Source organism: Gavia stellata, chromosome 9, assembly GCF_030936135.1.
Source record: "Gavia stellata isolate bGavSte3 chromosome 9, bGavSte3.hap2, whole genome shotgun sequence".
Lineage (NCBI taxonomy): Eukaryota > Metazoa > Chordata > Aves > Gaviiformes > Gaviidae > Gavia > Gavia stellata.
Window position 1 is genome coordinate 21,848,593 of NC_082602.1, and position 26,937 is coordinate 21,875,529.

The 26,937-nt window shown below is 41.5% G+C and overlaps 1 protein-coding gene across 4 annotated transcripts in view; it reads right to left on the reverse strand.

The window, feature by feature from the left end:
- The window catches only part of PANK1 (pantothenate kinase 1), a 34,324-nt gene extending 14,158 nt beyond the window's left edge, over positions 1–20,166 (reverse strand). For 2 of the 4 annotated variants that reach the window (XM_059821088.1, XM_059821087.1), the window contains exons 1-2: positions 13,907–13,934; positions 4,393–4,745 (exon numbers count right to left, since the gene is read on the reverse strand). In XM_059821088.1, coding sequence (XP_059677071.1) covers positions 4,393–4,745; positions 13,907–13,934 — 381 coding nt within the window. Of the gene's footprint in view, positions 1–4,392; positions 4,746–13,906; positions 13,935–14,407; positions 14,664–20,099 lie in introns of those variants that run through there. The other 2 variants (XM_059821089.1, XM_059821086.1) reach the window with 2 other exon arrangements.
- Positions 20,167–26,937: the final 6,771 nt, after the last annotated feature.

The window sequence follows — 26,937 nt, forward strand, 5'->3', positions numbered from 1 at the left end:
CTGGGATCCTCTGCAGAGGACCTGCCCTTTCGCCCAGCTAGCTGTAAGGATCTCTCCCCTCTCTTGACAGGGAAGAGATGCACATTGATTCTCCCCATTCCCTCTGAAGAGTTCCCTAGCTTCTTGTGGTGGTAACAGAAGGTATCATGGTTACACTTCACCTGTTCTCTGGATGAAATTTTCAGCTCCAACCCAGTCTACACACTACAGGCCAGCACCTACGGCCTGAGCAGCAGTGTTCAGCCTCCTCAAGCAAGTGAGGTGCAGTAAGATTTGAGTGTCTTACACTAACCTAGAATTATACAGCTTACTCATCCTGCAACACAGGACAGGGAGTTTGTTTTAAGATAAATACAGCCTACAGGTCATCCACAGGCATTTGGTTCATACCACAAAGTCAAGCCTCAGAATCAGCTAATAACTGGCACAAGGAAATCGCTCTCCGACAACCAAGCTTACTTTTAAAGCATTTTTCTAACAGGTTACGGGGAAGGCCAAGGCCTCAGTTTAAGTTTGTGTTAGTAAGAGATATCCTTCCTCCCCTGCCCCAGATGTTCTTTATTAAGTGATTAGGTTTTGGCCCAGGCCTTGCTTCCACTAAAGCCAGCAGCAAAATTTCTATGAAGACAAGTCAGGTTCTGTAGGTGTCTGTTCCAGAAAGGAATACAAAGATCCCACCTTTCAGGCACTGCAGTTGACAGGAATTTTGCAATAGAGCAGGTTTTAAGCAGAAGTCTGAGCAGTCCGTTCCTCCGTCATCCCCCGTGTATCCTTTACACTGAGTTGCTTTACGAGACTGAGTGACAGCCTAAGAATTTATTCCTCATTACATTAACAGCATACTGTTGTGCAAGTAATGTGCGTGTGCTATCATGGAGGAGTTACAGATTACAAAGAGATTTATATTACAGGTACCCAAGCAACTAAGTCTATGTACTCCTTACTTTTAGAGAAGTGATGTTACTTGAACATCTACAGACTATGCAAGGTGACAGTATGTAGTTGGGTAAAGGAGGGATTATCAAAATTAGGTGACAGATTCATCCTCAACACCACTGTTACCTGAAAATAAAGTCAGCCAGCCATTCAGAAAGGGAAAAAAAAGGCATGAAGAAACAAAAACAGGAAAAAACACCCCAAGCTGGAAAGAGTCCTTTCAGTGAATTACTTACTGATGCTCTTCAATGAACATTAAGTATAACCATATGGTTGGTAAAATTATTTCTGTGTTCTAGTTTAATGCATAGTCAGTTTTCCTACTTCTAGGGGAAGCATTCAGATCTTAAGATGAATCCAATTATTTGCCAGGCTATGATCGTTATTGCTGCCAGTTGCCAAGCAGTCCACAGAGACTTCTCCAAGTCTGCTCCTATCCAATACTGTGGATCACATGAGAGGGAGGTTAGATAGCTAAACCTAGCTAGCTTTGTAAATTTAATCATCTTTCTATGGCACAGAAGACAGGCTTAAGGTAAAGAGAAGATGCCTCCCAATTTTATTTTTAAATACACAAAAGCAACAGAGATGTCTAGACCAAACCTATTTAACTCATTTAGGGATTCAGAATTGGGCACTGGAACAGGTTGTTTGCAAGTAACAACAGGGTGTTTGCTTGTCTATTTTAAGGAAAAAAAGCTGTTGTAATCTTAGAAGGATTCCTTCGTTGGGATTTGAATGCTGTTTTGCAATATGTTGGATCTTTTGCCCTAAATCTATGCTATCCTGAAAGTCCCATAAGCATTTAGAAATACCGTGAAAGTCAAATAACTTAAAAGCATGTTCATAGGGAAATAAAGGGCCAGAACAAAAGCATGTTACCTATATCAGTTTCTGGAGTTTCCTAGCATTTAGCTGTATTTTTTTGACCAAGTTAACCACATTCACAAACATTCTTTAGTTTTTCCACATTGTTTCTAAGTAACAGAAACAGTAACATTTAAAGCCTCCTCCATATAAGGTATTATACAGTATTGAATCCTGCAACAGCACCATATTAGACTTGGCACATGTTCTCTACTTCTACAGGTGCCTTAGAGTGATCAAATATTTGAAACAGCCATTTCAATGCTTTGAGAGAGCAATCGTGAAGCTGTTGTCCAATGTCAATTTACAGTCAGTAGAACATACTTAGATAGCCAGCTGCTGTTAAATTGTCACACTTCATTAGCCATTTTAAGTGCCAGTACCCAGGACACTCAGCCCTTTGAGAGATTAAGCAAGCAAACCTTCATGTAATGGATAGTATTTTGCTTCTGTAATACTCTATGGATATTACAGTTTGAGCCAAGAAATACTTGCTATAAAGGAAGGTGTGGAACTGAATAGCTGTAAGAAGAGGTGTCCAAAGCACTCCCTTAGGTGTGAGTGCACTTCACTGATTGCTCTGTGCTACAAAACATCCCAGCCAGCCTTTACAGTGTTTTTCTTAAACTACCTACAAGCATTGCAGCACACAGAACGTTAACTAACACTGCAGAGATGTGGGATTTCATGCCTAAGTCCACCAGTAATTTGCTGTGACCTCAAATTTTTGTATAACAGCTAGCAAAACAGCCCCAACTTCAACTATGGCTTCCAGTACTACATCAACTATATTGCAGCTGAGATGACAGAGACTGGTCCCTCACTGTAAATTGCATATTTATGCCAGATAAAACCAAAGCTATGGAGAGAAATGACTAGCTGTGATAGCCACCAAGTAACTTCCAGTTCAATTCCACAGCTATGGGAGCAAGGGACATGAACTTCCTTATTAAGTAAGCAACCCTAGCTCCTATTACATGATGCAAGAGAAATGAATTTGGGAAGACTGACCATTCTAAAGGGATAGGCAACCTCTGCAGAAAGTCTCAAAGTGACCTCCCATTGTCATCAGAGAATGTGACCTGAATCATCCCCCTGACACATGGAAGGACGCTTGAAAAGCTGAATTGAGGCCACATTAACTAGCACTAGAACTTGCCTCCTACTGTGGTGCCAACGTCCTTACACAATGCAAGACAAACTAAAACTTTTGAGGACTCAATCATCAGTAGACCCTAACATGTAAGGGACTCAGCCTAAAGGACAAGAAATCTGGCCACTGTAGTGGGCTACTACAGCAATTCAGAAACTTGATAGTCCTTCATTAGACTAGCTGCCTCCATTTCCAACATTTACTGAAAATGATTGCACAACAGCGTAACAGCTGGAATTCATGTTAATCTCTTACAGCATTCTCTTTCCCCCTTAGGATCTTGGTCATCTGGTAGATGAGGGGTATTGACAAAGAAAAAAGCTCTTATACTGCAGGAATGGATGCTTGGAGTTAAAAAATGAAGCACACAAAGCCAAGGACTGAAGTCAATGGCAGTTGGTAAATCAGTATGATAGCTCCCTAGACTGAAGCAGAGACAACTGATGTAACCTGTCATATCCAGCAGCCATCCCTCACCCTCAAGATCAGGTCAAAAGCTAGGGACAGAAAGGTCAGACCTGCCTGCCAAGTAAATCACTCACATTAATCTTAGTGAGACTGCTCTGATACAGGCAGACTAGTCATTCTTTTACAGAAAATAAATGGAGATATGCCCCTGTAGAGACACACACACAACAGGCAACTGCCTCCCGAATGCCTATTTCTCTCTAATGCAGTTTGTACAACAGCTCTCTACGCCTCTGTCGCCACAACCAATTTTTGCAGTGCATTCCAGTACACTCATTCAGGAGCTAGGACTATTGCTGAAGTTTATACAAACAGCAGCATCCCAATACTTCAGATTTACATCAGTTTCTAGAGCTTCCTGCAGAGGTTCTGAGTTCTAGGGGATCTGAGACCTAGTCACCTCATGAACTGCCTTTCTTCACATGACGTACTCCCAGAACTGAAATCAAAAACTAGCTGCTGTTGTCATGCTTCCATGCATTGTTTCTCCCCCTGCTCCACACTTGGTCTTCCAGACTGTTGACTTAAGTCTACTTGAAGATTAATACAAGGGGAAGGGAACGTGAACCAAATCTCCAGCCTGTATGATTTCATTTCTGGTTTTCCAATAGATATCCAGTCTGCAAGATGAGTACCTGTAGTCCAACGCTTCTAGGTTGTCATAACAAAACCCTCAGTTGATTATGAGGCATCTGATCATCACAGCTGTACTCTACAAAAAACCATTTACTGAAGACATCCTGCACAGTAATACTTCGGTAGAATACCCAGCAAGTAGAACACCCTCCCCTGCCCCCTCCATGTTCTCAGCAATTCCACCTATTAATAAATATGAATTAATTCTGTTAATCTTAACCAGTTAGAGTGGACAAAAAAAATGCTATTTTCTCTGCAAGTTTTAACAGAAGGACTCCCATAATGTTTTCCCAAAGTACTTCAAACTGAACCCATATGAACTGTTCACGTACCGTTCTAAAGTCCTCCTCAAACTTGTAAGCTCCACCTCCTGTGGCACAGAGCGTAGTGTGCAAACTGGAGAAGTTCTTTTCACTACCCATCTGTATGAACCTGTGCATGGCACAGCTGGGAAAGCGGATGAAGTGCAGGTTTCCTTTGCGTCCACACATAGTCAAATTTTTCAGTTCAAGATGGACATCACGAATGCCAGTTTTACCATAGGCTGTATTGGAGGTCAAGTATTTCCTAATGCTTTTCAGGTTTTCCACCTCCTCCTGTTCCTCTTCTGCAGTAATGTCCTTAGGTTCAAAGTAGACCAGTTTAACCAATGTTCCACCGATATCCATTCCAAACCATGGAAACGCTAAGGACAAGGGGTTTGGGGAGGAAGAAAGAGAAAGTCACTATAAATATACAGGTTAGCCATATCACTTAACATTTGCTGAACGGCAATTCAGTGCAGTCTCAGTAGCAGCATCTGCTCCCGAAAGCTGGTCGTCACTTACGTGTCCAGCTCACATGTATTAAACACTTAAGTTAAGACTTCATAAAGCCTCAGTTAAGAAAAAGAATAAAGAAAATAGCAAACCACTCTTCTCTGGAGAAGCAAGTTTTAATAAAATTAAAATATTTTTTCCCTGGAAAAGATTTCACTCTTCAGTCAGCACCTCTTGACAGAGCACATTTACTGCATTTCACCCAGTCTGACTCCCAGCACCAATTCTTAATATGGACTAAGGAGGGAAAGAGGAACAAACAACCAAACAGAAGAACAAGATTTCTCAACTCACATTCTCACTGTGTAACATCTACAACTGCCCTTCCAAGACCAGTCAGGATTTCCACAGTTACAAGGCTCTGCCTGAAGAGCAGCAATATGTAACAGGCTTGAGAGGCGGGCCTGTGCGAACCTCATGAAGTTCAACAAGGCCAAGTGCAAGGTCCTGAGTCAGGGCAATCGTAGGCACAAATACAGGCTAGGCAGAGAATGGATTGAGAGCAGCCCTGAGAAGAAGGAGTTGGGGTTGATGAGAACCTCAACATGAGCCAGCAATGTGCACTTGCAGTCCAGAAAGCCAACTGTATCCTGGGCCACATGAAAAGAAGCGCGACCAGCAGGTCGAGGGTTCTCCCGTCTACTCCACCCTCATGAGACCCCACCTGGAGTACTGTGTTCAGCTCTGGGGCCCCCAACATGAGAAGGACACGGACCTGTTGGTGCGAGTCTGGAGGAGGGCAGCAAAGATGATCAGAGGGCTGGAGCACCCCTCCTATGACAAAAGGCTGAGAAAGTTGGGCATGTTCAGCCTGGAGAAGAGAAGGCTCCGGGGAGACCTTACAGCAGCCTGCCAGTACCTGAAGGGGGCCTACAGGAAAGCTGAAGAGGGACTTTTCACAAGGGCATGTAGTGACAGGACAAGGGGTAATGGCTTTAAGCTGAAAGAGGGTAGATTTAGATTAGATATTAGGAAGACATTCTCACCATGAGGGTGGAGAGACACTGGCACAGGTCGCCCAGAGAAGCTGTGGATGCCCCAACACTGGCAGTGTTCAAGGCCAGGTCGGACGGGGCTTTGAGCAACCTGGTCTAGTGGAAGGCGTCCCTGCCCATGGCAGGGGGGCTGGAACTAGATGATCTTTAAGGTTTCTTCCAACCTAAACCATTCTATGAACTCTCCCATTATGCTGGGAGTCTCCAGACTTCAACCCACCAGAACTAGCAGCTCTGTTGGAACTACACCACCTGCCTATATTAACAGAAAGAGAATAAGCTCTTTGAAGTTCAGTATTTACCACTGACAGTCCTTTTCTTTGAGCACAGACTCCCTTTGCTGGTGCATGTGTTAGCCTATCATACAACTATACAAGAAATGCCAATATTTGCTTCTCAGCATATATATATATATATTTGCCACAGCCAGCCTAGGTCTACCAAAGCCTTTGTTCTGTTAACAGCAAGAGAAAATTACTAAGGAGAACATGCAGACAGAAGATACTAACTGAACCAGGTTCGTCTGCCTGCTCTGCTTATATATACATATGCATACATTTAAAATAGTATGCCAGGTAACTTTATGAAGCAATGAGAAGTGAGAATACAAACTCTATGCACAGGTACTGCAGGAGGAGGCAGCTAGTAAGGTTTCCCAGAGAAATTAAAGTACTGAGTATGTGGCTAACATCTAAGATACACTTCTAAAATAGCAGTCTCACAGTCACCTCCCTGCTTTTAGGGAGAATCAGGCAGACTTGCTAGAAATGTGATTCTACCAACTAGGGCATCTCAACTTAGTGTTGATAAGAAATCCAAACCATGGACACCACATGCATTACTGATTTTTCTACCAGTGAACCTAAAAGTAAACAACTTGGGGCAAAGATTTTAATAAGCACAGGAGGTACTGATCACACTGTTCTTCCTCATGTAATCACAGATCAGAATTAAGTTACTCAACTTCAGGCTGAAAGGAGCTTGTAAGTCATTTACTTCTTACCACAAGGGTCTCAGTATCATTCTTGTCTGGCTGAATAATTCAAAAGTCCAAATTTCACAATTGTTAATACACCCTCCCCCCCAACCAATCCTTAAATGTCAGATGTTTAAAATAGTTATTTTGCTCCATTGCTGTATGCCAAATAATTGAATCACCCAGTTTCTTCCCCCTTTCCCTAAGGACAAAGCAGGCATAATGCACAAACTCCCATGAAGTAGCTTGCTTACAGTTCAGTTTTTCTAAGAGCACCTACTGTTATCTGTTGTAAAGTCTAGTTTCTCTTTCCATGCCCTACAAGCTGCAAGACACAGACACTGAAATGAAGTCTAATTTGAGGCTTGGGAAGATAGATCCTATGCAGATGCATGACAGCTCCCTGAAAGGGGAAGAATTTGAAACAAGTGTTTTTAAAATAGGATTTATTTTAAAAAGGAAAAATATGTTACCATACACTAACCTGTAACTCAAACACTTTTGGAAGTACAAGGTAAATATTTAAGCAAAAGTGGTCTGCTCCACACTGTGTAACACTACAGTGCAGTGGAGCCCAGGACACCAATCCCATTAGCGATTTACACAAATCTTTACTTAAGCTACTGAGAGCTTTAATTACCTGTCCCACAGGAACAGAAAGTCTCCTCCTTGGACGCATCTCAACTATGCAAGCAGGAAGTTTAAATCTTAAAAGCAGCATGTTTGGACTGTGTGATACAGAACCAGCCTGTAGCTAAGCATAAGCCAACTTCCAATATTCTACATGAAGGGCATAAAATCTGCTACAATCTATCTGCACCAACAGTTGCTTTAAAGCTACAGGGTAGACTTAGTCTTTAAGAGAAGGAAGAAGCATTCCATTCTATCAAACAAGACCAGCAATAAAAGCGTGAAGTACTAACAGCTGAGAGTTATTCATAAATGACTGCCAAGACATTTACTTTTGCATCTTAACATTTTGAGGAGTCATAACTAAATCATTAACAAAGAATAAGTACTGTAGAAACAACTATGAAGTTATTTCAAGTCTGTATAGTTCTTGGTATAGGTACACATAATGCTCACATTTAAAAAGCAAGCAGAAATACCAAGACACTTTTTTTTTTAATTCTCTTTGTGAATCTAAGCTCTTTTCATTCTGCTGCGAGCCAAACAGAGAGCTGCAGAAAGAAAAAGAACTTTGCTCTTAAAACAAGCAGTGGTTTTCTTCAGCACAAATAAAGATCACAAGATCAGTCCACAACAACCGATATTTCAGTTACACAGAACAGCAGCTTAGTCTTCTTCACAGCTGCTAACACCAGCTCTAAGTTGGAATCACTTGCAATAAAGATGACACCTATTTTGACTGGTTGACCAATTAGGACAAAAACCAAGTCTCAAAGTTCCTGACAAGTCCCGCTGAAATTCATGTAACTTCCACACAACTGAAGTGACAGTACAAACACTTCTGTATTCCAGTGATTATTTTAAAAAATTATTCATTGTATGTTTTGTTACTATAAATATGCGCCAAAACAAAATGAAGCACCACCAGTTCTCGTCAATATCTTTACATAACCCACCTTAGCTGGTACCTATACATGTCAACTTTCCTGACACAACTGAATGCGGTGCTAACGGGAGTGTGCATGCAGACTGTGAAGGTGCTCCTGGGTTTTGCTGCCTCCCTGAATACAGGGAGTAAGACCACTAAGCGGCCACCAAATTATTAGGGCCCTCACTGCTACAACCAGGGGGTATGAGGAAAGGTATTTATATAGATACAGTCTCCACAAACTTGAGGGAAAATGGGGGGAAAACCAAGGGTTTTTTTGTTTTGTGTTGTTTGGTTTGTTTTAAACTGGAAGTCCAGCATTTCATTGACAACCTGAATAAATGTCCGGTTTCTTGAGTTATTAAAAGCCAGGAAAGCAAGGAGAAGAAAGTGAAATCCATCACATCCACATCTTAGGCTGATAAGTTATTCAAAACTGTGTGATTTACTATGAAAAAAATCAAGACACTGGATATGTTGCAGAAATGCTTTCAGTGTAAAAAATGCACCTAACTAAAATTGTCTGATAAGACTGTTATGAGCTGATTTCTCACTTCTCAGCAAAGTCAGTATGCAGTATACCTATTTGATCAATATTGTGGAGAAAATAACACTATTCGACCGTATTACCACGCTGCAGTAAGTCATAAAAAATAACACCACTATAAAATCTAGTACTAGGTCCTATAGACCTGATACAGAAAGCGTCAAGATGAATCATGCATTCCTAAACGCCTAGTATAAATCAAAAGAGTCTGCTTATCTTCTTAAGAAATTTCATTCCCTTTATGTTAAACTGCACCAACTACTTACTGGTTTGTTATCTTGAGATAAAAATCTCCATTACTTGAAAATTTAGCTGCAGAAGCATGTGACAATGCAAACAGAAGGTATCTACAGCATTGCATAATTAGGTAATCTGATGCACACCAACAGCTGTGCTATCTGGGGGAAAGGTTCACTCATAAGAAATTCCACAATACATTTTACCTAGTTTCTGCACAAACTTTAAAGAGCATGAACCGAAATGGCTACTCTTATAAGGCATATTACATTCAGAATTGAACACATCTGATTTTTAAAAATCCTATGTACAATATACAAAATCCTACGTACAATATAAGGAGGGGGTGTGGAGGGTAAATACAAAATCACAACATGGAGAAGATCAGGGGAAGCAAGAATGAAAGGGAACTCCTAGGTCACTAAGTAACATTTCCCCCCATTAAAGAGGAAAAACAAAGGTAATCTTTTTCATATGTTTGAACAACCACCACACAAGGTTAGCTGAATCTTTTTACTCCTCAGCTCTTAGAAAGAGATTGTGCCTAAATCCTGCTGGTTAGAACTCTCTTCTCTCTACCTGGACCCTAGATTTATCCCTGACCAATTTGCAGCAGTTTCTTCTTTTGAGAAAACTGTTTCAGCTTATACATCTCTCTTACAAGACCTGTATTTCCTTGAACGCAGGTACAGTATCTCAATTTTTTATCAATAATTTGAATGGTAGTATCAATACTCTGATATCTTAGCCATAAATATCTCAGATGAAGTATCTTAGGTTCAGCTACTTTTCTTCCTGGACACACATATGATCCTATTCCTTCATTTACATTTTCATTTGCATTTAATTTGCATTGCTTGATGTTTTGATGATCTAAGAACTTCCTGTTTTAATTGGGACTGGAAGCAGGGCGAGAGAGCCAAAAATAAGAACAGAAAAAAAAAAAATCAAAACAAGAGTCACGCATAAGATGGGATAGTATCTTACAGCTTCTGAAAGCTGCTTTCTGTTAAAAAAGCTGATAATAGATAGCTTACATATATTTTTCAATTACTTCTTCCTAGTTTTACAGTTATTTTGAGCAATCCAAACATGTTGTAAAATGGAAGTATTTGTTTTCCTTTGAAAAAAAGAATATATAGCTTAAAAAATTAATTATATCTGCTTAGTAATGGACGTTTCTTCAAACCTTACAAAGCTGAAGTTAGAACTAAATAAATCACACACATATATCAGGCAAAGCCTTCCAGTTCATTTTCAGCAGCAAGGGCTTATTGAACATCTATCCTCTCACCAGAAAATGGGGGAAAAAAAAAAACCCCAACAACAAAAAAACACCACACAAAACCAGAAGCACAACCCAAACCAGAAAACTTCAAATCCAAAAGCACAAAGCTATTTGTTAAACAGTTGTGACCATTCACACATATGTAGTCATATTACCACAAACTGATTTCTGAAGATAGCACTGGGAGACTAGGTCATTAGCTAGCCCGTACAGCTTCATTAAAAAACCCTAACAAATAAAACCCAAGCTTACAAAGCTACAAGAAGCAATGATTAGCTATCGAGAATCTCATTCTTGGACCTAACTGCACCCCAGCCTAATGGAAGTGATTTGCGTAAGTTTCCCATTCCTGTTGGAAACTCATTCTCTGGTTGGTAAGGCAGATACACAGTTTTAACTCGCAGGATGCTGGACCACAACACACCAACTAGTTCAGTTTGTTATAACCAGTCCTATTCCTTAGGCAATCCTCACTTCCACCTACATTAAAAACAGCTGGAGACTAGCTCCACACAGCATGTGACCTGAAGAAATTCTTAAAATTAAAAGACTGTGGGATAGTCCAATGCTTTGGACAAAATTTCAGCAACTGATAATGTTGTACTTATTCACTGTGTCACACAACAGCAAGACCAAAACCATTTTCACTCCTGTATCCTTCACTGAAATATACTATGAAATATGGAATGCCATGATTAAACATCACCGCGGGTGAAAAAACCCAGTGTTTTCCACAGTTTCCACCTGGCCTTAAGTAGTACTACACAACCATGCTGCAGCCAAACATCACAGGTGTAACAATCTAAGTATCAGCCAAAAGCATTCTCTACTGTGAAGCTACAACTTGAAGCGTTTAGAAATTAACCATGGCAATTAGAATGCATCTTAGTTGTAAATGGTCATGCTGCCTCAAAACACACATTCTTTGACCCCTAACAACTACCGACTTGGGGTGAAATGTAAGATGCTGATTGGAATAGAGACCCCAAAGCTTTATCTTAGTTTAAGAAAAGCAATAGAATTAAGATGCCCACCTGGCTTCTTCCCTATGTCTAATGTAGAATAAGGCTGTGAAGCACCAGTCTATTTACCTGCCATGCTGAAATCTTTATCCTTACTTGGCTACAATGCCGTTTCACAGGGATCGATGAAGGCACTTCACTGCTCTTTGTCTTTCTTCTGTTCAAAGATCACATTTCAACTGAACAACATGACACTTTAGCAGGTTTTTGAAATCTGCAGAATTCACACCGTTTCAGTATTTTATTCTCTTCTGGAGCACTTCACAGCGCAAAGCATCATAACAGATACTTTTCTGTGTTCATTACCCAGTGCTGTGATATAGAAAGGTAATGTAAACCCTAGTCTCGCAAAGGGTCTGCACTAATGATTTGAACCAGAAAACTGACACAGGCCTAAATATCCCTGACAACTCGTCTAGTTCAACTAAGGAAAAAAACAAAGCAAAGACAAGCTTCTCAGCAGAAGCAGCAGGAGGTGAGTGAAAAAGGTAAGTTAGTCCCCAGATCCTCTCTCACCACAGGCTAATCAGCAAAGCACACTTGTTTCACAGGGAATCTTTCCTTCTCAGAGGGAAAAAGGACTTGGGAATATAGAAGTCTACCTCACTTTGGCAGCAAGTAAAAACAATCAAGAAAACATATAATTTATATGGATTTAATGGAATAGTTGCTACAGAAAGATAGGTTTCATTTGTTGAAATATTGGGAAATGCCAATTATCTCTTTATCTTTTCCACCACGCAAAGCAAACCCACAATCAATACTGAAGTCTTACATGCCGTGTGGCAACTGCACTTCATTTTGCAATGTGTCCTTAAGCACAGAACAAACATCTGCAAAGGCCAGGATTAAATACAAAAACCAGTAAAACGGGACTGTGTAGTATTCATTGGAGATGGATACAGTGGAAAGCTATGCAGTACCAGGAGACTTTCAGTATAATTTAATGCATTTTTTAGGCTGGTGACAATGTACTATCATATTTTCCTGAAAGACTAATACTAAACTGCAAATTTTCTTGTACAAAATAAACCATATAAATTAAAAAGTAAAAGATCAGCAAGAATTCATGTATTTATTCAGCAAAGAAATTACCCACAAAATAGTTCTACAAAGCGCTTCCCTCACCTGCTCTTTTCATTAAAGCCTCATTTCATTAAAACTCCCCAACTGAAGACTTGCTTGTCACACATCTTGGGCAATATAGCCAGTCACCCACGCTCTTTACTCTGATGGGCTCTTTCCCCCTCAAGATGGGAGGGAAATTCCAAATTCCTCATTCTTTCTTATTCAAGTGATTACATGAGTCCCTAAAAGCCTTATTCTTTGCTTCAAAATAGTTTTTACTGTTATGAAGAATTTGATATGCAAGTGCTGACTCTTCTTAGTTACGCCAAATCAAAATGTAAGTTAGTCCAAGTTCTACAGTTTTTGTTCCTGAATGAAAATGTGAAGCTGGACAAAGACTACTAAACCAGTTTGTGACAGAGAATGATTTGGTCACCAATAGGTTAAATTTGGTAGAAAACTAAATTAACTATCAACAGGTACTGTAAGCACTACATGATTAATCAATACAGAGAACATTCTAAGGGGAAGTGGTATGTGTAGCTCAGCAAAAACATTTAAAAAGGTAGAGAAGGCAGTGGCTAATAAGTAGCCCTGTGAAAGCTGCAGCTTTTCCAGGCTGCTCCTGACTATTTTGTTCTGCTTATACAGAAAAGTTTTTTAAGTATTAATTTCAAAGGAAAGAAAAAAAAAAAACAGAGTAGCTGAATGCACACTACTTCCTTCTGAGTAGCAACATCTTCGAGTTTTGGCAGTGAGTAGCTGTGATCCTGACTATCCCCAATTACCCTTTCAGAACATACTGAACTTTTAACAAAGCAGCAAACATTTGTTGGCTTTATTTGAAGGGCTAGTGAAGTGAGAGCGCAAAGAAACAGAGTACTTTTTCCATTGGATTGCTTTACTTGTAGAGTTTGCTGTGGAATTATTCAATAGCTCCACATCTACATATAAGAAGTTAGCTATGATCAAGTAAGTAAAACGTACTATTAATCAACAAACCTTATACAATTGAGTACGTTACAAATGTGGACGTCTGAGACTCATAGCCTTAAAACAAAACACGAAGTAGACAGCCAGTTCACTAACACCTCCCAAACCAACTAACCAAAAGCCACAGGCAATGCTCATAAAGAGCATACTACAAATTTACCATGTTTGCAAGACACTCTTTTTTTTTTCCCCCCAGTCAGAATAATTTGCCCTCAGCTCCCAGGTCTACTTTTTTCTTAATTCTAACAACGCCGGGGGAAGGAGCACGTACTAAGACCGCAGAGCCTTCACAACACCCAACGCAAAACAGCACCCAGGTCGCCCCCGGCCCGGGCATTACTTACAGTGCTGCTTGGGCACTATGAGCTTCATGGGCGCGTCCGGGAGGCGGCGGAGGCGGGCAGGACCCTGGGCACTGCCCGACGCGGGGCACGGCACGGCGCGGCGCAAAGCTGGCGCCTGGCGCCCGCCGCCCGCCCGCGTTTGTGCCGGGCCGCCGCTCCCCGCCCGCCGCCGCCCCATTGGCGCAGGGCGGGCCCGGCCCACGCGACAGCGGGGCCGTGCCCAGGCGCCGCCGCCGCATTGGCCGGCAGCGGGGGCCCTCGCTCCGCCCGCCCGGCCCGCCGGCGGGCAGGGGAACGCCCGCGGCGCGGGAGCCGGGCGGCCGCCAGCCCCGGCGGCCGGGCGGCGCTCTGCAGGGCAGGCGGCACAGCACCCGCGGCCGCCTCGACACCGGGCCGATGTCGAGGCCCGCCGGGCCGCGCTGCCGCAGCGCCGCACGGAGGGGGCCGGGCCGCCGGGCCGAGCCAGCGCCGCCCCGCAGTGCCGCCGCGCTCATCACTTACGTGGCCTGTGCCGCCGCCCCGAGTCCATCCTCCGGCGCAGCCTGCATTTCTTGGCCGGGGAGCCGTGGCTGAGCGGCGGCAGCTCCGTGCGGAGCAGCAGCGGGTGCGACGCCTCCCCGCAGCCGCCGTTGCTCAGCGGCTGGCTCGAGGGGTGGAAGCCGTTCTGCAGCAGCCCGCCGAGCAGCGAGCAGGAGGCGGCGGCGGGCGGAGGCGGCCCCGCCGGGGCGGCGGATTGGGCGCGGAGCTGCTCTCCCATGGCGGCAGGCTCTCCTCTTTGTCTCCCGGCTCAAGTCCGGCTGGGCGCGGCGGAGCCTCCGCTCATGCCGGCGCCCGTGCCCGCGGCTCCGCGCGCTGGGGATGCGGCGCTCGCCCCCCCCGCCGGCGGCGGCGCACGGCGCAGGCGTCTTGCCCGCAGCGCGCTGCAGAGGGGCGGCCACCGCCCTCCGCCGGGGACGCGGCGACCCCTCCACCCGCCTCCGCCTAACGTGCGCGTTCCCGGCCGCCGCGCCCGGCACCTGCGGGGCTCCGCGAGCAGCCCCGGGAGCGCGCCGGGGCGGGGGACTGGGGGCCGGCCCCCACTGGCACGGTGCGGCCTGGCAGGGGCACGGCCACACGGGAAGCTGGCGCTCGGTATAATTTCAGTGTGACTGCGCTCCCGCGACCCTGCTCTCCGGTGCACAGCGGGCAGGCCGGGCCCTGGAACCGGCTGCCGTGTCATTTTCGCTTCAGGGCGTCCGCAGGCACACTCATGTGACTCAGGTATCTGTGTCTCGGAGGCCTCTGTGCGTGTGATCCCAGCTATGCTTTGTACCTCACAGAAAGTTATTTGTGCATCGCCATCAACGTTCAAGTTTTTGTCCACATTGTCACGTGTTTCCTCAACAGCTTAGAGGGACCCAGGGTGACCTTGAAAGCGTTTGACCTCATGCTTTTTTAGTATCTTGGCTTTCCCTGCGCAGCACTGATAGTTTTGTGACTATGATTTCCTCCCTGACTCCTGAGAGATCCAAATGTAGAAACACGTTTTCTGAATGAAATGGATTAAATACCAAGTGGATATAAAGTAAGACTGGGTGAACTGTGCTGCGGTGTCATGTGTATACTTGAAAAGAAACACTAATTGAATGTTGCTCTGCATGTGAAGGTCATTTCTTTGTACAAACTGCCAGTCACTACATGGATGATTGTCCTTAAAGTAAAAACAGGTCACATAATGGCTCCTCCTTACACCTAAAATTAGTACAGGACACAGGCCCTCCACTGTAAAACACCCACAAAGAATTAAGAGCTATTCTAAATGCCTCCAGAAAGGGATACTGTATTAAGAACCTGCTTCATGAGAGGTAATGTGACGTTCCTTTCCACTTCCTGGCTGGGACCAGACCACTTATGTTTAGGTAACTGGGAGTAAGCCACAGAAAAACATGTGCATGAACTTGGGGAAATGTTTGAGAACAAAGAACAAATAAAATTTTCTTCCTAAAAAACAGTAACCAATGTTCTGAAGATGATTAAAACACTCCAAATTTTCCTCATATCCTAACACATAAGCAACCGCTGTGATTGCCAGCCCAAAAGCGATTGCCCTGAAGAGGGTAGGAAGGAAGGCAGGCTATATACATTTACTGGTAGAAGGAGCTGTTGTGCTTCCAAAACTGTGAAATTCTTTGAGAACTCCCTAACTCGCTGAATTATGTTTAAACTAAAAAACATAAGGCTGCTGCCTGGACTGGCAGGGACCTTCATACCACTTGTTAGCACTTCCACGCAGCTGGCTGGTTACGCTTTATGAACTTCCCTTGTTAATTCAGACCTCTTGGGGCAAAAGGAATCCTTGCTGCTACTGTCCCCAGCTGCCAGTGGTTGTCCCCTTCTCCGTCCCTGACACAGAAACTGACTGCACATAAAACCAGCCTGATGCAGAACAGGGAATCATTCCTGCAAACCTGTTTTTCAGACATTAGGCAGACATTTCCTAGAATGAAGTTAGACAAGCATTAGACTGCACTGGAAGACTCAACTGTCAACTGATGCAAGTTTTTAGAAAAAGTTAAGTATCAGTGAGAAACAGTCTAGGTGAGCTGATCCTGACTTAGAACAAGGAGAAGGCATGGCCTAGGCACCTTTCTGAGCTTCTTTCCAATCTTTTATTTCTAATTAACTATTTCCCTAATATTTTGCTGTAAATAGTGCACAATTATGCCCAGGATAGAAGTGGACTAGACTGTGCTGAATAGAAGAAGTAGGTCAGGAAAATACTGTTAGGATATGATCCAAATCACTGACAAGTTCAGGGGCAGCGTAGACCAATGGCATACAACAACAAGAAATGTCACCTCAAATAATGCTGGAGAAAATATAAAAACAGACATGTTAAAGACTGTCCAAATCAATTGACAGATTTTATGTACAGGGACAGATTAACTTCCAAGTGTGCAAGTTTCCCTGCTCTCCAGACGGAGTGGATGAAAACACTTTCCCAACTTTTTGCATTGTGGAAAGACTAAGTTTCAAACCAATGTGCTGCTTTATCAAAACAATTTCAGACTCTTGTACTGATGAATATCACATGAACTGATTTCTGCACTGCAAAATACTACCCTTTTCATATTATTTTTGTTTACACTTGTTTAATTTTGGAATGAGCTTTTAGAAAGTTTTTACATACCCTTTTCAGTTTTTATTTCAGAATATTATTTCAGAATTCTTCAGCCCTTCTCCAATGTAAACTAAGACAAAGGGAGTAAAATTTGAGTATGTTTATTGTATTATGTGATCATCTGTAGGGTTTTAAAATGAAGTAATCTCATGTCCTCAGGTGCATATAGCATTGCTTATTTTGGGCATAAGCAAACTACAGTGCAATCCACTTGGCATTAGGGGAAAAAGACCTGAGTCTTTTGCATTAATAAAATTGAAACTGGGAGCAGATGAACTATTCATCCTATTCTGCATTGGCTGTAAGCCACAGGTAAAACCACAGCACCACATTTCATGAACTCATCGCCTGATATAGTGATGTAGACAGCCTGTGCTCTTCTAATACTCTGCACAGGGGCTAAATTGGTGACATGAAGGTCTCACAATATACTTAGTATTTGAAAATCTGGAACGTCTTGGAAAACACAATCCAGAAGAAATATGACAGAAGTGATAATGTCACCTCCTCAAAACAGGACAAAAAGTAGAAATAAACTGTCCTGCTACTCTCACAGCTGAGCACTTGGCTCAAGACCTGCTGTCTGCTCTTTTTTTTAGCCATACTGTTTATGAGACAATGCATCACAGCACAGCTGGCTGAAAGCAGGTATTGGTTTTAAAAGGTACTGCACTTTCTTACCTTCATACCACATCTACACATTCAGTATGTTACTGCTTACACTACATCCCTTTATATTAATTTCTGTATATTTTATATATATTTAAGTTGTTGCGAATCAAGAACTAGGTGGAACATATAACATCTATCAATGAAGTCATGGCATGTATTACTGGCTCAGTTTCTAACACTTTGGTGCAACCAAGGTACATTTTTCCACTTCCTTTTATCCTAACTTTCTCAAAAAACCCTGTGAACCAGTTCAGTTTTCAGTCTAACTTGCAAGACAACAATCCAGGTAGAGGCACAATATTGACAAACAAAATCGAGGATGCTTCCAGTTCTTTCAATATTAATGTTTACTCAGTATTTCTGTCTTCCTTTCTGAACAGGAGTAGGTGGAAACTACTTGTTTATTTTAAAATATTTTCCTATATATTTCACTGTAAACCAGCAGTCTGGTGGGAAAAGGACTACAAACACATAGTATGCTGAAGAATCCAGGACACAAAAGGACTCATAACAGTGAACAAGACTGCTATACTGACTCACTGCTTATTATACATTTGCACAGCAAACACTTCATGGACTATTCCATACCTGCCTGCACTTCAGACACCCAGCTTTCCACCATCTCTATTTATTTGTTTATAAACACAGAGAGCTAGGCTGCAATTCTCTAACTCTGTGAATCAGCTTCAGCAAACTAACAACTACCTTGTGGTTAAGATACTCTGCCACAGGATCAAAAGTGCTGTGCTCCAGCCCTTACAGTTTAAAAACCAATGGAACTAAAAAAAACCAACAAACCAAAAAAACCCACAACCAAACCCCAAACCCCCACCCTTTCAGGTATGTTATCATCAGGCAACCCGGCCTGAAATTTTTAGGAACCTATGAGGATTAGTTCCTCCACCCTCATTCTGTGGGGCTGCCGTATCCCTGGTCTGAGGCTAAGCTAAAATAAGCATTAAACAGGTGCAGTCCACATGTAAATCCATTACTCAAGAACCAAAAAAAAAAAAAATCTTACAGAGCACCAGTGGTGTTATTCTAATTCAAAGCCAGCCAGCTACAAAGCTTTGGTCATATTTTGGAGAGAAGTGGTAATGAGGAGCATGTACACATCTCAAATTACACAAACTGTATTAAGCAATGCAAAGAGTGTAATGAAACAGACTTCTGGCATAGCTGCCTGCAGATTTATGTTTAAGGGGTTGCTGGCACTCTGCCATTCCTGTTTATATTTCCATTCAGGTTATTTCTATGTTTCTCCTGTTTCTATATTACAGGAAAGTCACAGTAGTTCTTATTCAATTTTATCCCGTTGACAGTAAAGCAAATACAGTACAGCTTAATAAAGCAACATAAAAATATTAAGAACATTCCTTGCAAAAAATCAGATACTGTTGATTTGTTTTAGGTATATTCACATATCACTCATATCAAAAAGAAAGTGCCAAGTCTAGGACTCCAGTATTTCTTCCTAATTTCTTTTCGGAACTGGGAAAAAACTGATACTTTTTTGGCATATGCAGGACCTTCGGTAGACACATGTTTAAAATATATTTTAATGCTCTTTTTCCCTTACTTTAAATTGCAGGGCTAGAAGCTCAACAGTCAAACATATCTATACAATAACAAATGATAGATGTGCAAATTAAATGGGACAGAACAACTCTAAAACTGTGTAGAATTCTTATCTGGAAAATGTAATGACAGTATTTAAAAAGGGACCCAAAGGGCTCTAGAATTATCAGTGTGATCACAGGAAAGCTAAGCCTTACTATGACAACAGCTAGCTAGCATGAGAATTCTGCTTTCCCCAAACACTAACGCATCTGAGAGCGGAAACTGATTGCAGATGACAGAGGAAGTGAAGAGCGTAAATTTAGTCATATGCCTAAATCTTTGCCAGATTGAGGCCAAGAAAGATTATATTGAGACCATCAGTTCCTTCCCTCCCCATCCACCTCCGGGTGCAGGCTCCTTTCAATTATGCCTTCTGTGACACTTAAACAAAACGTGTCAATTTAATGAAGAAAAGTCCTGTTTCCCTGCACAGAGTTTAAGCTCATTTCCCCTTCACTTTCATCAAGGGAGAGAAAGATGGAGAAAGGCACTCTGTATAAGCAGAAACAGCTTTGGCAGTCTGAACAGCCCTCAGGAGGAATGTTCTTTCACTTTATTGATGACAAATAGGGCATAGATAGATCTCCTGGCCCAAGCACCAAGCTGAGTGTCCAGGCAAGGCAGTATGAATGCTACCTGGAAAAAGTTGTCTGGACTAGGACATGACTTACATATCTAAAAACAATAGCCAAGACTACAGAGTAACAGTCCGAAGAATACATACATGTAGTCTGGTCTTACCAGCCTGCCTGTCCCTGTGGCCAGACTTTGCAGTGGCCCAAGTGGTTTCTACAGTTATCCTCTGGCAGTTCTGCGATGAGGTTAGAGATTGTGGTTGCGTCTTTCATCCCAACTGAAAAAAAGCATGCAGCAGTCACAAAACAGTGAGAACCTTTTCCTTCTAACCTTCCTTCCTTCCCTGCCAATACCTCTGTTTCTCTGTGTCCAACTAGACAATTACAACTTAATTTGCAGGTGCACTTACTCTCCAGAACTTTAACTGGTCGCTGACAGAGCTGTTGGTGCCCTTCTTTATTGGAAACAAAAATCTTCGGTGACTTAGTTCAGACATTTCAAATAAAACTCCCCAGATTAGTAAACATTTAAAATCTAGTCCTTGATTATTGCTTAGGAGTACAAGCCAGTGAAGATGAAGTAGGTGTTGGAGGTGAATCATCTTTTTTTCATGCCATAGTTTCTATTCTGCAGAGAGTTTGTAAAAAAAGGAAAAGCCAGGTAATGGATTCAAACTATTAGGTATGGAAAAAAGCTAGAAATGTAATTTCAAATACACTCTCCTTTGCCTCCCACCACTCTCTCTCATACCTAAGTATTTGGCTCAGTGTACTGCTGCTTACCTTTTACTATCAAACTTAAATATACAAAATGTAATTGGAAAACATGCAAGTTCACAACCCACGGATTGAGAAATACTGTTCATTGTCGTAAAATATGATCGCAACAAGTGGCAGAGCATTTGGCAGAGAAAACAATGGCCTTTGCTCCTGACTGCTCCCCTAGACAATTACCCTCAAGTATGTATACGTACTGGTTTTGCTTGGCTGAATGTCTTCCCTTTCTTTTCAACTCAGCATTTTTATATGGTCCTTCATAATGCCATCAGGAGGGAAGTGAGAGTTTCAAAACCAGCACTTTGAAAGACCACAACGGAATGGCTGACAATTACAAAAGACTCTCTCTTCCTCATTCAGCACTGCCACATCTGAAGAGGAGGAGAAACTGGTTCTCAATACTCAGCTGCATGGAGATTTTTCACTTGCATTGGTCTGTATTCTCAGAGCTCAAATGCTGACATGAAATTCCCATGGATATTAATGATTATGAATCAGGTAACAACAGGGAACCAGACTTTCTATGCCTGTATGTGGAAGAGGAAAAAAAAAAAAAGCATGTCTCTGAACTATTCTAGCTAGACATATGTACCTCCAATCCAGACAAAACTGGCTTTCTCCCCTAACCCAGGAGGGAACACACAGTGTCCATCAGAGGACAGGAAGGACATAGAGCTTTTTTATTTTCCTTCTTCCAAACCAGTCCACAGATGGGAATCAGTGTAAGATGGAAACACACCACACCTTTGGTATTTCTCCTCAACCACCTTCAGTAGCAGGGAAGTGTAAGTCTGAATGATCATTTAAGCACAGGATTAAGTCCAAACACCACAACTAACCTGGAGTTAAAACTTTAGTACTTGAACAGTATGATTTTGCTTTCAGATAGATAAACCAAAGATTTGTTTACATTTTTGGTGCTGAAAAAACATTTAATATGGCTTTGTGAGATTAAGCTGAAACCACAGACAATAAAACTCAAATGCTAATCTTTCTGAAAATACGTTTTTTATCCATGTTTGCGAAGAATGAGAGTCTTGTGTAGGAAGGGGCTGTGCTACAAATGACAAATTTGATCCTAATGGCTCCAACTACCTAGTAACAAAGAAGGGAAACAACCAAACATTATGCTAACCTTGGGTCGGATTGCCGTAGTTACAGCCTCTAATATTTCTGGGACTGGTGACCTTTCAGAGTAAATATTACAGTGAATAGTCTGTTCTGTGCAATGTGTTTTGTTTTGTTCAAGAGACCAATTTAGAGCTTTCAGGCTTTCACAAGGTGAGTACAAACTACCTACACACAAAAAAAGAAAACCAGAGCTATAATCATAGACTTCTGTCTTCTCATTAGATACACTGCAAAAACCCCCCCCCAACAATAGAAAGTCTCTCCTGGGGGGGGTCTCTCCTGCATAGAAGGCAACTTGCATTTCACTGCAGGAATCTTAGTGTCACCAAAATACCTGTTTTCTTGTAATAAAACCACTGCAGGAATCTTAGTGTCACCAAAATACTTGTTTTCTTGTAATAAAACATAACTAATACAAACACATACTTGGTCTAATGGGAATTTAAGACTCAAAGAGACCATCTGGGTCATCAAAACAAGCCCTTTGAATCAATGATTAACCTGAGAGGGTCTAAGAAACATATATGCCACGTACCACAGAGCACAAAAGATTTTCTATTATCTCATAACATATGACTGACCACCTTGGGACCAAAGCATTATTTTGATACTCACATATAAAGTCCTAATTATACACATTTATTGTTCTTTTTAACCCAGAATGGTGAATCAGACTCCTTGATCTCATGAATACTGCTAACCAAATTTGTCATATTTAGCCTTAATTTTGACATGGAAGTCAGATAAAGAAGCTACAGAGTTACTTTTCATGCCAGCCTTTTCACACATGGGAAGCGAGAACAAAAGCATTGTGTATCTCCTGCACAACAGGAGACAAAGATACCTTTTTTGTCTCCAAAACCTCTGTATATCCACTGTAAACAGAACTGACAGGGCTAAGACATCAATCTCTAATACTTTTTACCCAACTGCTCCAAAAGTAGTAAGCACCAATTGATTTGCTTTTGCTCCATTTATAAAATGTACTTAAAATACTAAAGGAGACATGTATCTTATCTTTATTCCATTTCCTCTTAGAAGGGAAGAAAAAGAAAAAAAAAAAGACAACAAGCACATAAGCCAGAAAAGAAGGTACAGCTACCCCATCAGCTACCCCATAAGGAAAATACTGCTGCAGTGATTATGAGGCATCAATGGTCGCTGCAAATAAGGGTATCCCCACAAATTATGACATGATTTAGTTGCCATTCACAGGCACAACAGCAATCTAGTAGAAACTGGAATTGATATGCCTGACCTAAAATTCTAAACCAAGAAAAGTTGTCTGATTTATGATCTCCTTAGTATTGCCAGTTTTCAGACCTTAGATGTTCCCAGAACATATAAACTAAACAATGCATACATAAACCAAGTCATTTTTAGAGCAGATTAATTCCCACATTTTGAGGCAAATGCAAACAGCACTGGATTGACATATCATGACTGTTTTCATAGGATTAGCAAAGACTACCTAATCAATGAAAACATTAAAAAAAAAAAAAAAAAAAGATATATCTCTCCTGCAGAGAGAAATCAGGCTGGAACCCTAGTTTCAGTGAACTAGAAAGTCTGTGGTTAAAACAAAAAACCCCAATTCTCTGCCCCTATTCACTAACCAAGTTTAAATTTGATTATAAGCAGACTGATTTCAGTCACAGCACAGACTGGAATAAGGAAAAAGGAAGAAGACATTACCATAGCTCTGATTTTAAATACTTTGCACTTATGTAGTGCTCTGTACCCACAGATCTTCAGATACTTCACAAACTGTGAATAACTGCTCTTCTCACCTTCTATTTAAAGAAACGAAAGCAACAATGCTAAAACGAAAAGTAGTGAGAGAGCTGAGAAAGGACTTGCAGACAGGTCTCACCTCCAAACTAAAACCTGTATTTGGATCAGTTTGACCCAAAATGGAAATTAAAATACCCATGCTCCCCAAATGGAAAATTTAGTTGCAGTATTCCAGAGTCACTCTCAGATTTTTAACTCATTTGCCTAGGCAGGGTCAGTGCTGAAATGAAACTCTGAAAGACTTCTGTTTGAAAAACATCAGAATATCTTAATTTTCTTAAAAGGAATTTCCATTTTTCTCAGCCAATCATAGATTCAAGAAACAGCTTCCGTTCCCCAGAATTTGTATTCTCAGCAAAACTGGCTGTTAATTTAGCAATGTCCTGGGTTGGCCGATTAGCAGTCACATTTACATTTCATCAGGCAGAACACGCTGTCTTCCATTTAATATGGCAGGGCCCTGGAAAGACTCCTTCATGCTGCTTATTGAAAACAGGATCCATTTAGGTTTAAAAAACAAACAAAAAAAAACCCAAAACCCCCCAGTTTCATCAAATTAACTCATCAGTATTAGCTTCCTTTGTTGAAGCTCCTTGAGCCTATTAGAAACATACATTTTCACTTCACTGAGATTTTGCTGTTCTGCTTGTAAAATTCAGTGAAAACCTACTTATGTATCTTCGCATGTACATCCACATAAGTTATGACGTTTGGCTGTTACCAGTGTGATCAAAGTTCCAGGCACACAGGTTACTGACCCCAAAACATGCTGTTTGAAATCCTTGTTTGACATAATTTGTTATTCTCTACGTCAATAGTTATTTGATCTGTTGTCTGCTATATTTACAACTGAAAAAAATAAATAGAAACTACTACTCAATACAGTTTTCTTAAGGCATTCTTCTGTCTAAGTACAGGAATAATTTCAGCTATGCTAGCAAATAGCCTACTTTTTAAGAATAAGGATGAACAGGTATCTGCAATGAACATGAGTATTTTCTAACATTATTAGAAACTTAAACTCCCAGTTTAGAATCATAGTTGAGAAACACGAACATCTCACTAAAATGTGCCAGACTTTCCTCTTCATTACTTCAGCTGAAAATCATTCAGAACTATTACAACAAAATTGTGTTCCATATTTTCATTGCATGATGAATGTCCAACATGAAGGTAATATCTGACTTCTTTAGGGAAGTGTGTATGTATAGCCAAATGAAACTGGGTTCCCAGCAATCAGTGGCACTGAACTTCAATATGAGTTAACGATACAGAGGAGGGACAAGAACAAAGGGAACTCGGTGGGGAAAAGGGGAAGATGAGCAACAGACTTGCCTAATAAGAGGCCAGCAATCCCAAGTTTGTGGTCTGTGTTCTCTTCCCATCATAGGCAGGCATCGGCATGAGTTGTGGTTTCATCAGATCAGACCTGCATTGTGATACCACCTTACAAACTGCAGCCAAGGAGGAGGGGGGAGGGCAGGGAGAGAAAAAGAAACAAAAGAGAGAGAGGGTTACAGGGTTACAGCTAACAATACAGTACTATATCCATCCCAAGCAAAGATGGCACGGATCTTCCCATCATCCCCATACCAATGTTCTCAATAATATTCATCATATTCATCAAACAATTTATTAAGAATTCTGAGGTGAAAAGTGCATTCATAAGAATGTTCCTGTGATGAGGCTTTAATACATCACAGTTCCTTGATGGAAAGAAATACCTAACACATCAGATTTTCCTTGGCCAAGTTCACTGCGGAGATTCTTGGTGGCCATGGCTGCTTTAGACACCCAGCAGCTAGCTACACCATCCACCTGAAACTGAAAACAAAACAGCAGATAAAAAAAATTTGGCACGTGTAACACATCCTCAAGCAGTACTGTGGCGTAATTTGCAGGGTATAGCTACATTTGTTATACCTGAAATCAAGCCTCATGTTTATTTGTAACAGCAGCAGCTATCTGATTAAAACAATAATAAAACTATAGCATCTATTTCTGAGTCACTTGTCTTGGATAATTAATTTGCCAAGAGCGTGAGTCACCCAGTTAGAAATGAGTTAGAGAATGACTCATTTCTAACTTTATACTAACATTATCCTTAAAATAAAAGGATTCCTTACCCCTAAATTGTTGCATGTTTTGGTTCTTTTCACAATGCCAAAATCTGCTTTGTATAGAATATTTGGATTGTTGGAATAATTACCTTCATTTTATAATGCCGTTCACCCAGAAAGATCTTATGGTGCTTTATAAATGTGTGTGTATTCATCAGTGCACACACATATATGATGAAGCATGGTAGCATGACAGTACTTGGCAACACTATACAAAAGCACCTGATTGAAAATGCAGTCAGATCCTATAATCTTTTGAAACAGCAAAGGGAAATTCAGATGCACAAAACTAAATTACTAACAATGGAATTTTGCTGTTTACATCTCAATTTTTGCAAAATGGAGTTTATTCTGACCACAGAGGGTCAGATCAGCCAGTGCTTGGTAACACTCATTATTTCAGTGGAAACCTTTTAGTTTCTTCAGATTTCAGCTGTGAGCAAACTTCCAGTAAGGAAGCCTGGCCTGTTTCAAAACTCTGCTTATCCTTGGCTGCAGCATGTTGTGACAACATCAGGCAGGGCAGCATCAAATAAGAACTGTATGTTGAACTATGTTTGGAAATACTCTAACTCTGCAAGTCTGGATATGCCCAAAGGCTGCAATCCAGCCAGCCACATGTATATTTGACTCTTTGCTGATGCAAACTTCACAAGCCATTTAGCCGAGCTAAGACTGCCTAACAGAAGAGAAGCAGCCCTGCCCTTTTGTCCCACCAGCATTTCTGCTTGCTCTTCTACTGTCCCAGCACCTGTTTGGCCACGTAGATCTACTTGCCGATTTGGCTGAAAATAATGGTATAAGAGTGTGTTTAAAAGATTAGGTGCTCATTAATCCAGTCTTTGAGAAGCAACTGAGACTTCATGAGTTTTCACCATCTTTCATCTGCTTTCAGGGAAGAACACTGTGTTTCTGTTCAAGGACTTCAAAAAGAACTGTAGACTGATTGCATGGCACAAATGCGGGGCCTTCTTTTCAGAAGTATGACTTGATTCTATGCAGGGCTGATGTATACCATGTATTAAACTCCCTGCCTTCTGTTCTTCCTACAGGATGGGCAATGCCCAGCCTGAAATACTAATAAAATACAAGCTTAAAAAGAAAAAGAAGAGACAGGCTCAGACCAAGACAGGAAATGCCCTGGGCCATTTGCTATTGTCAAAGAGCCATTATTTTCAAGTC